This window comes from Chelonoidis abingdonii, chromosome 2 (genome assembly GCF_003597395.2).
Source record: "Chelonoidis abingdonii isolate Lonesome George chromosome 2, CheloAbing_2.0, whole genome shotgun sequence".
In the NCBI taxonomy this organism is placed as follows: domain Eukaryota; kingdom Metazoa; phylum Chordata; order Testudines; family Testudinidae; genus Chelonoidis; species Chelonoidis abingdonii.
Window position 1 is genome coordinate 248,069,696 of NC_133770.1, and position 14,290 is coordinate 248,083,985.

Genomic DNA, 14,290 nt, shown 5'->3' on the forward strand with positions numbered 1-14,290 from the left:
ATATTTATGAGGTTTTTCTTTTCAACTATAACAGGTAGCAGTTTACCCCTTTTTAAATGAAAAAAAGCTTTAAAGGTTTTTCAAAAAGCTGAGATTATGGAGAACAAAGTAGTGGTTTCAGAGTGGTGGTGTATGACATACGGTGAGTATTGGTTGTTTCTGAGCCCTGTGCATTGGATATTAGATTTTAGCGTCTAATACCCAAGTTAAACAAAGCTGGTAGAAAATGAATTCATTCTCATTCTGACTGATTTTCCCACACATAGAACTCACAGAGAGTCCAGTATAAAAGTCAACGAGCCAAACCCTGAAGTGAGAGCATAGTCTGAGTAAAGTCTGAGTAAAAGCTGAGTAGGGATTTCAGAAGTTGGCCAAATTGATTTTGTTTTGTTTTGCTTTAATAGTTACAAGACTACAGAGAGTACATATTACTTCAGTCCTGTGTCATTACTTGTCACCATAGTGAACGCACTACAAACAGCACCCATTCTCATTACAGTTAGAGGAGGATACATTGGATGCAATCTATGGACTTCAATTCATTGTCCAGCCCTGTCTCCACTGCTGCATCCCCACAAGTATTTGTTTGTCTAGGCCCCAATCCTGAAAATATTTATGCATATGCTTAACTTTATTTCCATGAGTTGAAATCAATGTGGTTACTGATGACAGCAAACAGGTGTTTGCATGATCAGGGCCCTCAATTTAATTCATCCCTAAAAACTCACTTCTGCAGCATCAGCTACAAAAAACATTTGTACATTTACAGATAAAAAACCCAAAGCCAAAATCTTTCAGCCACCAAGGCAGATGCAGAGAGCCCACATAGCCATATTTCTGCTACCTGTTATGCCCCAAGAACCTCTTAATGCCAACTGGCAAGGGGGTGCAAGTGATGTCTCAAATAAAATCTGATGTGTCACTGGTCATCAATATTATTGCCCAGTGCATGTGTAAGGAATCATGCATATATACTGAAAATATTTTTTCTCAAAGTCTGTATCTGGGGGGACTGGTCACCAGCAAAGGTGAAAAACAGGTTTTCTGTCTGAAAAGATATGTCTGTCCATCTAGTTGTTTACATGTAAATTGAGCGTTGTCTCATTCACAATGGGTCTTCTATCCCCAATCTGAACTGAATGCAAATAAAGGCTTGTAAGACCTTCAGAAAGAAACAAAGGGCTTGGCTACACTTGCAAGTTGCAGCGCTGGTGAGGGGGTTACAGCGCTGCAACTTACTCGGTGTCCACACTTACAAAGCTCAGCCAGCGCTGCAACTTACTCGGTGTCCACACTTACAAAGCTCAGCCAGCGCTGCAACTCCCTGGCTGCAGCGCTGGCTGTACTCCTGGTCTGCTACGGGTGTAGCGAATCCAGCACTGGTGGATGCAGCCGCTGCTACACCAGGGTGGGACACTCCACCAGCCTGTTATTGGCCTCAGGGTATTAAGAGGTATCCCAGAATTCCTGTCTACAACAAACGGAAGGTACTCCCCGAGCTACCAAACACAGCTGCTCTTTGCTCCAGCTGAGCGAGCCGAGCTGAGGCTTTGGAATGTTCACAGCTGTTTGCTTGAGAAGACAAACAGCACGGCGGCAGGGGGAGGGAGTCCGTCGGAGAGCTGCTTATCTTGGTCTGAAGCCTGTTTACATTTAAATGGATTGAGGGAGGGGGGGGAAATGGCAGAATTTGCAAGGCGGGAGCTCACAGTGTCTGCTGCCAAAATCCGCTCTCTCTGTCTCCCCGAACTACCTGTCACACTCCACCCCACCCCGCTTTTGACCGTTGGCAAGGCAGGAGCTGTCACAGGTGTCCGCTCAAAAATCTCGCTTCTCTCTGTCTGCCCCGACTCCCTGTCACACTCCACCCCCCCCCCTCTTTTGAAACAGCACGTTGCAGCCAATTTGAACGCTGGGATAAGCTGCCCACAATGCACCAGCCAAAGCGCTGCAAATGCTGCAATTGGCCAACTGCAGCGTGTTAGTGTCAGTGTGGCACACTGCAGCGCTGTCTGCCTACACAAGCTTACACCAGAGTGTAACTCCAGCGCTGCACATTTCCAAGTGTAGCCCATGACCTACTGGAACAGAAAAGTGGGAGGAAGAACCTGATCTTAAGGTGCCCTTCAACAGAGGGTTTTTTGGCTATGTTTGGGAGGGTCAGAACAGACATCCTCAGGACTCCTAATAGGAAGTAAAGGATAGTGAATTTGCTTCATGAACATGGGATCTCAGCTAGGCTTGGTTGAAAATGCTGGAGAGAACTGTCCGAGACCAATGCAGGTTCGAATAAGGATTTGATTGAGAGAGGAAAATCAAAACAAAAACAGATTGTAATTCAAAACCAAGTGGTTGTTTATTAATGGGGAATGAGTTGCAACTTGGGCTGGGGAGGAGCACTTTTACCAACTAACAATACCATCAGAACAAGAATATACACACAACTTGAAACAGTCTATTTACATCCAACAACAAGAAACCAAGCAGTCTATAATCAACTGCTCACTAAAATCCAGAACAGATACACAAAACTAAGTAAACTATGCGCACATTAACCAAATATTGTAAAATACAACAATTAACCACAATAGCAATCAACACAACAATTTGACTCTCATATACTATATACACAGCTTGGTATCAAGTAAGGGAGGGGAAAAAGGGAAGAAGTTAAACAAACAGGGTATTTACAGCACACTCCAGGCGCAGCTGACCAGCAGTACAGACACCAAGGGCATGACGAATTGGCGGGAAAATATCCAAAAAAGAAAGCGAATTGACACGACCTGAGCCGGCTAAATCCGGAGGAGACCCTGGCTGAAAGGGTGATCAGGCCTTCCAGCTAACCTGCGGATACTCCTGCAGATTTTGGCGCGAGGTACAGTTTTATTTGGACACTCTAACTCGTGTCAGCGTCTGATTGGTCCCTAGCCCCTTCACCAACCAGGTTCCGAGCTGGTGCCCTCTACGTCAATGGGAGCTGCACCCAGCACATTACTTTTGCACACAGCCCTATGCTTTTGCACACAGCACCAACTGACCTTTTGACTGACAGAAGGTTTGAGAACAGGCACACTGGTATTTTTGCACATGGCACTAGTCTGATCCTTAGTTGACCAGGGAAAAAAACCAAGAATAGGCACACAGCACTGTAATGTTGCACACCGCACTACGGGTGTTGCACATGGTACCAATGTGACCTTTTGACCGACAATTGGCCAAACAGACGCAATGTTAGAGCATAGGCTTTAGGGCTGCAACAAGAACTTTGGATGAGATAGGCTTCTTTCAACAGCAGGTTAACCTGTTAGCATGCTTTCTAGAGACTAAACTTAGCTATGCTTTAGTTTGATATGTAACCATTTGTTTCCAATATTCTTACTCATTATCACCTGGATCTCTATTCTTTGATAAAACTTCTCTCCCGCCCCCGTATCTAAGTGCTGTGGTGCTAAGCAAAGTGCTGGTCCTGAGTTGACTCTTACAAGCTGGTGTGTACTGTGGGCAAGGGGCTGAACACTACAGGGATAGCTCAAAGTATTCTGGGGCTGGTGTGGGCCTGTTGCTACCTGTACAGACAGAGCAAGGCCTGCAGAATCAGGAAGATAGTGCTTATGTTGCCAGATGGTGGTGGTTCAGCGAGCTGATCCACAGCAGGGACAGACAAGACTGCTTCATGCTAAGGGGAAGGTGGTAGTGAGATGCCACACCACCCTGGGTACCATTACACCCATAGCCTTCTTCCTCCCTCTTCATTCCTGGTGGATGTTATGATTTCATTTCTCTGTCAAGTCCATTATTTACATAGGGAGATCTGCAGGACAGAAGCCAGTCTCTTGTGCTCTCTTTCCAGCACCAACATACTTTCAGATGCTATAAAAAGATGAATAATGCTGCTAAGGAAATAGTCCTTTAAAAATCACTGGTGATTTATATAAACAATATTATGAGTTGCCTATAATGTTGTCTAAAAAGAATGAGAAAGCACAAAATGTGAGCCAAATACAGATATTAACCTTTCCATGTGCTTCTGCTATGTTTAAATCCATCAGAAATCAATTACAATTATGATTATATAATCCCTGTTTCATTTGACAATAAGGATGCAGCACATTTTTGTGGATTACAAAAAGAATTATCAGCTAAAAGATGACTCTGAGTTTGACATTCAAAGGAATAACACAGCGCTCACACTGACAGTATTTCTATTACAAAGCAAAAGGGCCCAGCACATCAAAGTCAGTATAAACAAAGTTAACCTTCAGAATGTAACAGTTTTTGTCAATGAAATCCCTGAGAAATCAATATAAATGTGGTTTATAGTATAGTATACCACAGTGATATGAACCTTGTGCATCTTGCATTTCATGCTTCATCTACTCTTATCTCTTACCTTTCTGCCTAGCAGTCTTTTCCAAAGCAGACAATAAAATTGGATTCAGGTTCAATAACTTGAATTCATCCTGGAAGGCTGACGATTTGACAACAAGCCAGAGAGCTGAGATGTGGGGAAGGAAGTGGACTGTGTTGTGAGTTGTGCTTTGTGACCACTAAGAAATAGCACAGTAGTAGTGCAGGCCCTTTGAGATGTCAGTACCACAGAGCACTGATTGACTAGGATGTGATGGAAGAACACTGCGAAGGGCCCTGATGGGTTATTATTTATGGACCAGATTCAGCAAAGGGACAATGAATAGATATATTTTCATTTCTCAAATGTCAGTGAATAAATAGCATTTATAAACCTCATTAGTCTGCTTTCAAAGGTAAACAAATAGCCCAAATGATTAATAGGAAACTTTCTCTGGGCTATGTTGTGACATAACAGTCTTCCCAACTATAGGGCAATGAGCATGAAATGAATTGTGACTTTGTTCTAATTTGTTCCCTGGTTTCTCTGCTTTCTCCAGACAGGCAGTAATTAGTTGCTCGTTTATACCAGTAGCCAATTATTTATTCCTCCACGTCAGTTCACGGAACTGGCTGGTGTGCTATGGGGAAAGGGGTGGTAGAGCCATTCCTCCCCTCTTCACAAATCCCACTATCACCACTTACACAGAACAGAAGGCCCCCATGGGGGCCCACATGGTGATCTGCAATGCAAGCGACTTTTCAACCTTCTTCACACAACCACGCAGGTCAAGAGTTCTGTATTAACAGAAAGTCAGCATACATGCGCGTAATAGCCCACTTTGAGAAAACAGACAGTGGGCACTAGATTATATTCAAAACATTTCACACACTGATAAATGGACACCATTTAATCACTAAGTCTAGGATTTTTGAAGGAGTCTATGGGAGTTAGGCACACCATTTCCACTGAGTTTCCATGGGATTTAGGCAACTAAGTCCCTTAGGTTCCTTTGAAATTCCCAGCATATTTTTAATCTTCATTTTTATCCCTTTGATTAACCTAACCCCATGGTCCAAAGAAACTGCACTCCATTAGATATATGTCTGTAGTGACCAGGACAGTCAAGCCTAAGACTTAGAATCAGGAACCAGAGACAGAGTCGGATGCCAAGCCAAAGTCAGCATCAGGTGTAAGGACAGGGACCTGGAGAGAAAGCAGGAAACTGGAAACAGACAGGAATGTGAGATAGGGAGGACAGGAACAGGCTGGAAGGCAGGGCTCTGCAGTCAGGCAGTGTCCATAGTAGCTCTCCAGTGATTCGTCTAGTTCAGGGTCAGCAACCTTTCAGGAGTGGTGTGCCGAGTCTTCATTTATTCACTTTAATTTAAGGTTTTGCGTGCTGGTAATACATTATAATTTTTTTAGAAGGTCTCTCTCTATAAGTCTATATATTATATAACAAAACTATTGTTGTATTGTAAAATAAACAAGGTTTTCAAAATGTTTAAGAAGCTTCATTTAAAATTAAATTAAAATGTTGATCTCACTTCGCCGGCCTGCTCAGCCCGCTACTGGTCTACGGTTCTGTTTACCTAGGCTGGCAGCGGGCTGAGCGGGGCCTGCGGCCAGGACCCCGGCTGGCAAGGGTCTGGCAGTCAGAATCCCAGACCAGCAGCAGGCTATGCGGCTCAGTCCAGTGCTGTTCAGGGGTTCCATCCACCGGCTCCTGCCAGCAAGGAGTCTGCTGCTGGTCTGGGGTCCCGGCCCTGCCCACATACAGTGGGTACCTACCTTCTCCCTAGTTCTGGCCCATTCTCTTCCTCTTTCTGCACTAAGCTGAGGGTGGGAGTGCATGAGCACAGGGCTGGGGGTGAAGGGTCTGACCAGGAGCTAGAATGAAGGAGAGGGCTCAGGGTTGGGGCAGGAAGTTTAGGTGTGGGGCACTTACCTGGGCAGCTCCTATTTGGTGCAAGAAGTGCAGGTGGGAATGGGGGGGGTGCAAGAGCTCCTGTTTGGTGCTCAGGGTGGGGGTGAGGATGTGAGGGGTGCAAGAGTCAGGATGTGGGAGGGTGCATGGGGTGTGGGGGACTGGGTATGTGGGGGGTACAAGAGTCAGGGCAGTGGTCTTGGGGGGGTGAAGGAGTCAAGCAGGGAGCTGGGTGTGTATGAGGGAGTCACAAGGCTCAAGGCATGGGCCTGGGGGGCGATGCGGGGCTGCGGGGCTCAGAGCAGAGGGCTGGGTGTGTGTGAGGGAGGGTCAGGTCAGGGGGCTAAGGCAGGGTCAGGGGGGCAGCTGGGGGGGATATGCCCCTATTCCACCACCCCTGCCCGGGATTCCACCCCCTATCCAACCTACCCTACTGCCTGCCCCCTTATCCAACCCTCCCGGTCCCGGATGCCTTACCATGAGGCTCCTAGCAGCATGTTCTACTCCATAAAGAGCCAGACACACTGCCTCATAGGAGCAGGCAGCCCCATCCCTCAGAGCGCTACGTGCATGGCGCCATGGCTCCAGGGGATGGGAGAGCGTGTCTGCCTCCCCATGGAGCCAAAAACACTCTCCCACGAGAGAGCACAGCCCCAGCCCCCAGAGCACTGCGTGCACAGCAGAATGGATCCAGGGGAGGAGGAGAGGTGGGGGAGGGGCTGGCAGCTTGCTGCACTTGGCCGGGTGCTCCGGCCCTGGAGTGCGGACCCTGCAGCTTGCCGCACCGGGAGAGTGGGGCCATTTTCCCACCTCTGCATCAGGGTGTGCCTGGGCACACCCCGTGTGCATGCCTGTGTTTCTTCTCCCATGGGAGGGTAAGAGGGCAGAGGGCTAAGAAGAGTGCGCTAGGCCAGGCAGGATTTTCAATGGCACACTGCTCCGGCAGGCAGCAGCATGCCATTAAAAATCAGCTTGCATGCTGTCTTTGGCATGTGTGCCATAGGTTGCCAACCCCTGGTTAAGTTGTTCAATTTCCTGAGCCTCTTTCTGGCTTAAGTAGAGCGTCCCAGCCAATTGATGGGAGCGGGAGAGAGCTGGACATCTTCACTAATCAAGAATTTCATGGGCAAGGCCCTTTGTTACTTAGTGCTTCACTAACCCCCTGCTTGAAGAATTTGATTGTGCTGCTGGGTAGCAACAGTCTATGCATAGCCTGGAAACTCACAAGCCTAGGTTCAAGGCTTATGAGCCCTCGTGATGTCTTAGTAAAGTACACCAAAATTTGCTATTTTATAAAATTTATTTTGCATTGTATCATTATCCAAGTGATTTTCCAGCCCTTCAATATTGCTTCATTAGGAAATACCTTTTAACATTAAAATTGACTATCCTATTCATGTTAACCTATTTTCTGCATTGCCAATGACAAACATTCAAAACCCACGAGTCAGGCCCCCAGAAATCATGAAATTACCTTAAAAATGACATTTTTTAAAAAATATAATAATTGTCTGATTTCTCTCCCTTGAGTGTACACTTGGGTTCATGTTTACAAGCTTTTCTCCGCAACCCTGAGGGCTAGAAATTATTTTTGTTCAAAATGAAAGCTGAGTGAGAGTCTTGTGTGATTTCATGACTCCTGGCCCTGGGGACTGAAGAAAAAGCACCAAATATCATGAAACTCCCAAGTAAATCAGAAGAGCTGGAACCACTACCCCTCCCCCCCCCGCCCAATACATTGACTGATTTCTGAAGCACCTGTTTCTGGGCAGAGTGTCTAGAAAGCTCAAAAATATTAAAAGTAAAATTAAATTGTAACTCAGCCTAGAGATACTAGACGTTTTCCTAAACAAACTAGACAAAAGGGAATAATCCAAATTGAAAGAGCTGGTGGGAAAGGAGAGGCCAGAATGGGCAGAGATATAGCAACCTGAATAGAAGCAGCTTGAGGGCAGCATCAGAGGGATTCTTTACTGAGGGAATTCCATAGATAGGATCCCTGATCCAAGGTAATTTTGCTGATGGTCCAGTTGAGCTACAGCCTTGGCATTCAAGAACAATCTGTTTCATGTCATTTGCCTGACATGCCTAAGATGGAAACAGAGTGAGATGAGTACACAAGTAACTCAGACTCAGAAAGTGGTTAAAGCAAACTGAAACAGGATGGGAAGTTCTCACTGCATCAGTCCAGGAAAAGGGGGAATCAGTCCAGGAAGTTGTTTATCTGAGCCAGGGAGAGGAGGGGACGCTTCCAGTATTGCCAACCCCAAGTATTCAAAATTGAGTCAAGCCCCCAAAATCATGAAATTGATTTTAAATTATTTTTTTAAAATAATAAATTTGGCAATAAATTTTAGTTGTTTTCTGAGCCTTCAGGTTGCAGACAGGTCATGTTTTCTCTACAACCATGAGAATGAGAAACTTATGTTAAAAAAAAATTGAAAGCTGGGATTCTGATATATTCACATGTTTCCAGGAGCCAAGGTAACAAGAAATACACAAGACTCCCAGTCAAACTGCAAGAGTTGGCAAGGCTGAGCTCCCCTCTGCTTTTAGCCAATGGGTGTCAGCATTGCGCCCCTGCTCCCCCCAACTTTAATAATAGTTCTAGACAACTAAAGGCTTTATATGTAATTGAAACTATAAGTCTGAGAAGGTTCTATTGCCCTCATTGGTCAATATCATTTTTTACTAGTCATTTCCTTATCAAAGCTTATTGTAATCCCAAGATTAACATAATTTACTACAGAAGTAGTTAACAGTTATGTGCACAACATGTGACTGAATGAGGATCCGTACAATTAGCAAAGCCAGTTTTAAAACTCACCCTGGAAAATACACCTTGTTATAATCATCATTTTCTTTACAAGTTTTAAAAGAATCAACAAAAAGAGCCATCACTTTTGTATATATATATTTCAGTTAACACATGATTTTAAATAATAAAATGATATAGTTGAACATCTTAACCAAATGTTGATAGCTAATCACGGTCATTATGACAAATGGAGGAAGATAATTGACATTCATACATGGATACAGCATGTGAATGAGTGGATGTCATTTGCAGTATCATATTCTTGCGTGATGTGAATTTAGAATATGGTCGTAGGAAGGGAGGATTCATTCACAGACTTTGAATGCAAACAGGAAAATCATCTTACGGGGAGAGCAATTATATGAAATTAGCTGTCACCACCCAAATGTTGCTTAGGCAGCAATTTCTTATTTGTAGTTAAAGAAGAGGCTAAACATAATGATCCCTCTCAATTATGATAGCTCATAAAAAAACAATTCATATAAAAGCTGAAAGTACAATATTATTAGGATAGTACTAAGACTTTTTCAGCACTCCTTCCCCCACCCCTCCTCTTTTCCACAAAGGGCATTTTGCATTGTGACACATTACATCAATTTATATTCTTATCTATTCTATGAAATATAAAACTGATGAGACATTAGGCACAGAAAAGCTTAGTTATCCAATTGTCTGAACCTTCTCCAAAGTCAATGAAAAAAGTCCTGTGGACTTTAAATCATGCCCATCTTTCTTCCCATCTCCTTCAATTTCAAAATTCAGAACAAATAAAATTAAATTTTAAAAAACCCTCCTCCAACTTTTAAATTCGCACCTGCCCCATTGCTAAAATATGCTCATTATCTTTACTCTAATTCTCATAAATTGTAATGTTCAGTATCATCTACCACTTAAAGCATTTTTCAGGGTTTTCCACCAAACTGAATCACTACTGTTATTGAACCTCTTCCTTCCCCTTCACTACATTAAAGGATGGTTCTTAAATTCTATATCCGGTGTGGACTGGTAAAGTAGTTTAAAAAAAACAACAACAACAAAAACCCACAGGGTTTTGGCAAATACATGTTAAATAGGTACCTGATTTGAATGTAATGGTGAGGGATCAAAAAGGGTTTACTATATGGCATTTCACCTGAAAAATAAAGTGAGTTATTGTTCCTTTCACAGTCATAAACATTGTGTCTCCAAATATATGGTTTTACCAAAATGCTCTTTGAATAAAAAACCTGCTTTTCCATGAAGGATGGTTCACTGGTGAGGCATCTAACCTAAGACTTAGGTCAGGAGACTCAGGGTACAATTCTCTGTTCTGCCACAAACATCCCATGTGACTTGAGCAAGTCACTTAGGTTACATCTATATTATGAGCTAGGGGTGTGATTCCCCTGCTCGCATACACGTATGCGCACTAGCTCTCATCAAGCTAGCACAAGTGGTGGCAACGGAGGCATGGCTGAGCTGTGCCAAACACATATCCACTGGTTTCTGGTGGGTATGTATTCAGTCCAACTAAGCTGTGCTTGCGTTGCCTCTACCCATGCTACTGTGCCTACTGCTATTTATACTTCCACTAGCCCAGTGAGAGCTTGCGCAGGTACATATACACAAGCGGGGGAATTACATCCTTAGCTCATAGTGTAGGCATAGCCTGAGGGTCTGTACACACTCGCACCTACTTCAGTATAACTTAACTCACTCAGGGAGCTAAAAAAGCCATCCACTGAGCAGCGTAAGTTACACCAACCTAAGCACCAGTGCGGACAGCACTATGTTGCGGGAGAAGCTCTCCCTCTGACATAGCTACTGCCACTTGAGGTGGAGTAATGATGCCGATGGGAGAGCTCTCTCCCACTAGCATAGAGTGTCTGCACTAGCAGTACTATAGACACAGCTACATCGGTACAGCTGCGTTGCTGTAGCGATTCTAGTGCAGACAACCCCTTAGCCTCAGTTCCCTATCAGTATAATAGTCTAACAACACTTCTCTACCTCACAGGGTTGTTGTGAGGGTAGATACATTTAAGAGAGATTGTGAGAAGCTCAGATAGTACAGTAATGCTGACCATCAAAGTACCTAAAACAGAAAAACCTTTCCTGTAATATGCTATATTATCTGTATGTTTGGCTGATGGTGCTGTAGTGGCCTCTAGGATGTGGCAGGATTATTCAAGCCAATTTACAATTCTGGCTGAAGGTCTTTCTACGGCAAAGAGTGACTAAATCAATACAAAACGGAGCCTGGTACTTGTATAGCCCAGTCAATCATCTGAATTCTGTCACTGCCCAGGATGTAAAAGGAGAACCACCCCCAAGATGCTTTTAGTGCAGCTATAGAACTAAGAGGAATGAGAGCAGAGCACGGCATTCTTATCTCTTAAACCATGTGCTGTAGATGACAAACTGGCAGGACAAAGACTTTTTCTGATTGTTTTGAATGCTTTTAGAAAATGAAAATATCAAATACCTGGCAAAGTTAAAAACAGGAGTCAGGATTGTTACGATACCCAATTCATACACACATTCACAATATTTTGTAGCCCTCAGCAGGCAAACCGCTTCAGAGTGCTTAACTTTAAGCGTGTGAATCGTCAATGAGACTCTTCATTTTCTTAAAATTAAGCGTGTGCTTAGGTGCTTTGCTGGATTGGGGCCTAACCGAATAGGTGTTATTCTGCAATGCTAAAACATGTCACCATTTTAAATGCAGGGAATCTTTTGCAGGATTCCATATGCTAACAAGTGATTCTAGTGTAAATGTCATTTGGACATAAAAAATTCTTTTTCAGATGTGAATGTCATAATGATAGAATGTTCCCAACGACTGCCTTAATTCCAAAGATTCCTCCCAGAGCAAGATACTTTAACAGCAGCAGTGCAAAAAATGTTTCTGGGGTCCTTTTTTGTGCCTTTGATCATCTTTTCTATAATATTGTTTGATTTAAATATTGATTGGGATTCTTGTCTTTACAGTTTTTTTGTATGTAACTGAATTCTTTCACGTCTGTAAACAGAACCACAAAGGACTTGCCAACCTCAGTACGTAGACAGATCTCTTGGTGCAACTTTGTGCTGGGTATCTGGCAAACAGTATGGGTTAATATGAAGCATACAGTAGGTCATGTGTGCTGTGGGTGGATTGATTGGAGTCCCATAATCAAGATCTATAAGTTGCCCCTAAGCAGTATTCTACTGAATGCTGATTTGAGACCTGGCCCGGAAAACTTGTGCATCCCTAATTGCCATTGCCTTTCATGAGAGCTGAGGGCCCTCAGACCCTCGGAGCAAATGCTCAAACTCCTTGAGTACAAAATATCAGAAAGAGCAAGCAACATGCATATGAAGGACTGAATGGAAGTTTTATATATCTATTGATTTCTATTAATTATTTTAAACTTAAACTTATACCATCAGTGGTATAGCTTCATTGATTTGATGCAGTGACATCCAGATTGAATTTGTGCTTCTGTCAATTATAACATCAGTAATAGTTATTTTAGGGCATGTTTTCATATTCCAGAGGCTAACTTGTACCTGCCTCTGTGTGTGCAATTAGATAATTTCTCATTCTAAGAGGCACTTCTCTATGCAAATCTGGGTTTTGAAGAGACACATGCATGCATGCACTTTTTGAAGGCACATGCGTGCATGCAATTTTTGTATCCTGTAAGAGTAGATGGGAGGCAAATTTTCAAACCCTGGATGCTCAGCATTTGCCTCCCATCCCCTTTTACTGGATACATTTTGTACAGTATGGACCAGTGGCTATGGTACTGGACTACTATTCAGAAGATACGGGTTCTAGTCCTGGCTTTGCTACAGGCCTGCTGGGCAACCTTGAGCAAGCTACTTAACCCTCTCTGTGTCTATTTCCTCATTCATAAATTGTGGATAATGATACTTACCTCCTTCCTAAAGTATTTTAAGATGTATGGATGAAAAACACTATATAACATCTATATATTATTAGCCCAAGTGGCTCCAATTCTTGACTGGAGCCTATGAGCCCTACTGTAATAAATTATAAATAATGGTAATTAATGTGCATTTCATGTATAGATTGGTTTACTCTGGAACTGAATGTGGGAGGTAACAAATCAATTCAATAGGACAGGAGATTAAAACCTTTTTGGTTTGGCGTATTAAGGGTATTATTTCTAAAGAATTTTGCTGAGAATCTTGTTATGAATTATCCATATTTCTGTTTTTTTTAATAATTATTTGGATGACATTTGCATTTGTATCAGACAACACCTTTAGTATCTGCCAGTGACAATCCATGAACCAGAACTTCAGAGATCTTGATGAGATTTTCGAGGAACTGTAAAGTTTGTGTGAGTGTCACTTGCCTCTGGCTGCAGAGAGAGAGTGGATTATGGCACTATTCCAATATTAAAATACATTGCTGGTCAGCCATCCTCAGCTCATATAAGTCAGAGGGCACTGGATCTGAAGTTAAGACCATGTTGTAGGAGACATGGGGGTCAGAAGCAGTCTGGGCAGTACAGGGTGACTTACATTCATATACAATTAAAGATTCCCATATTCAGAAGGAATGGTCAAAGGCTAACATTTTGGAGAAATCTTTCAGGCTGGGATTCAGATGTTCTATCAGGCATATAAGATAACTATTGTAATTATAATCTAAATTAAAAACTCATGGAAAGAAATTTGGGAAACTGATGTAAACTAATAATCTCTTATTTCAGCCTATAAGGAAAAGATGAAGGAGCTGTCCATGCTGTCTCTGATCTGCTCTTGTTTTTACCCTGAACCTCGCAACATGAATATCTATACATATGATGGTGAGTAACCTTCACTGGAAATCATCCTGCTTGTTAAGTAATTTGGCAGTGCTGGGATATGACTCATTTCACTTTCACAGTTTCTAATATTTAGTCAATGCTTTGCTGATTTAACAATTCACTTGCTATTTCTGGCTGTTAGTTCTTACCAATTGCCAATTGCTCGTTGTGGTGATTCTTTGGCCCTAACAACAACATATTAAAATCTCATTTTAAAAAGCCCAGGGCTGGCTATTTTATAATTAGCTATACTGTACTTAATACCTCAAGAAACGCTACCCATCCAGGAATTGCAGATATTCACAGCCGATGTAATTCTCAGGAAAATCAAGAAAATATGCGTTCCCTAGTAGGCACCAATGAAGTAATTCTTAATTAGTCAACTTGGA

General features: G+C 42.9%; 1 protein-coding gene across 1 annotated transcript in view; it reads left to right on the forward strand.

Moving 5' to 3' along the window:
• The window catches only part of STMN2 (stathmin 2), a 63,927-nt gene that overhangs the window by 22,262 nt on the left and 27,375 nt on the right, over nucleotides 1–14,290 (forward strand). The window contains 1 exon segment of the mRNA XM_032763356.2: nucleotides 13,806–13,901. Within this exon segment, the coding sequence (XP_032619247.2) occupies nucleotides 13,806–13,901 (96 nt within the window).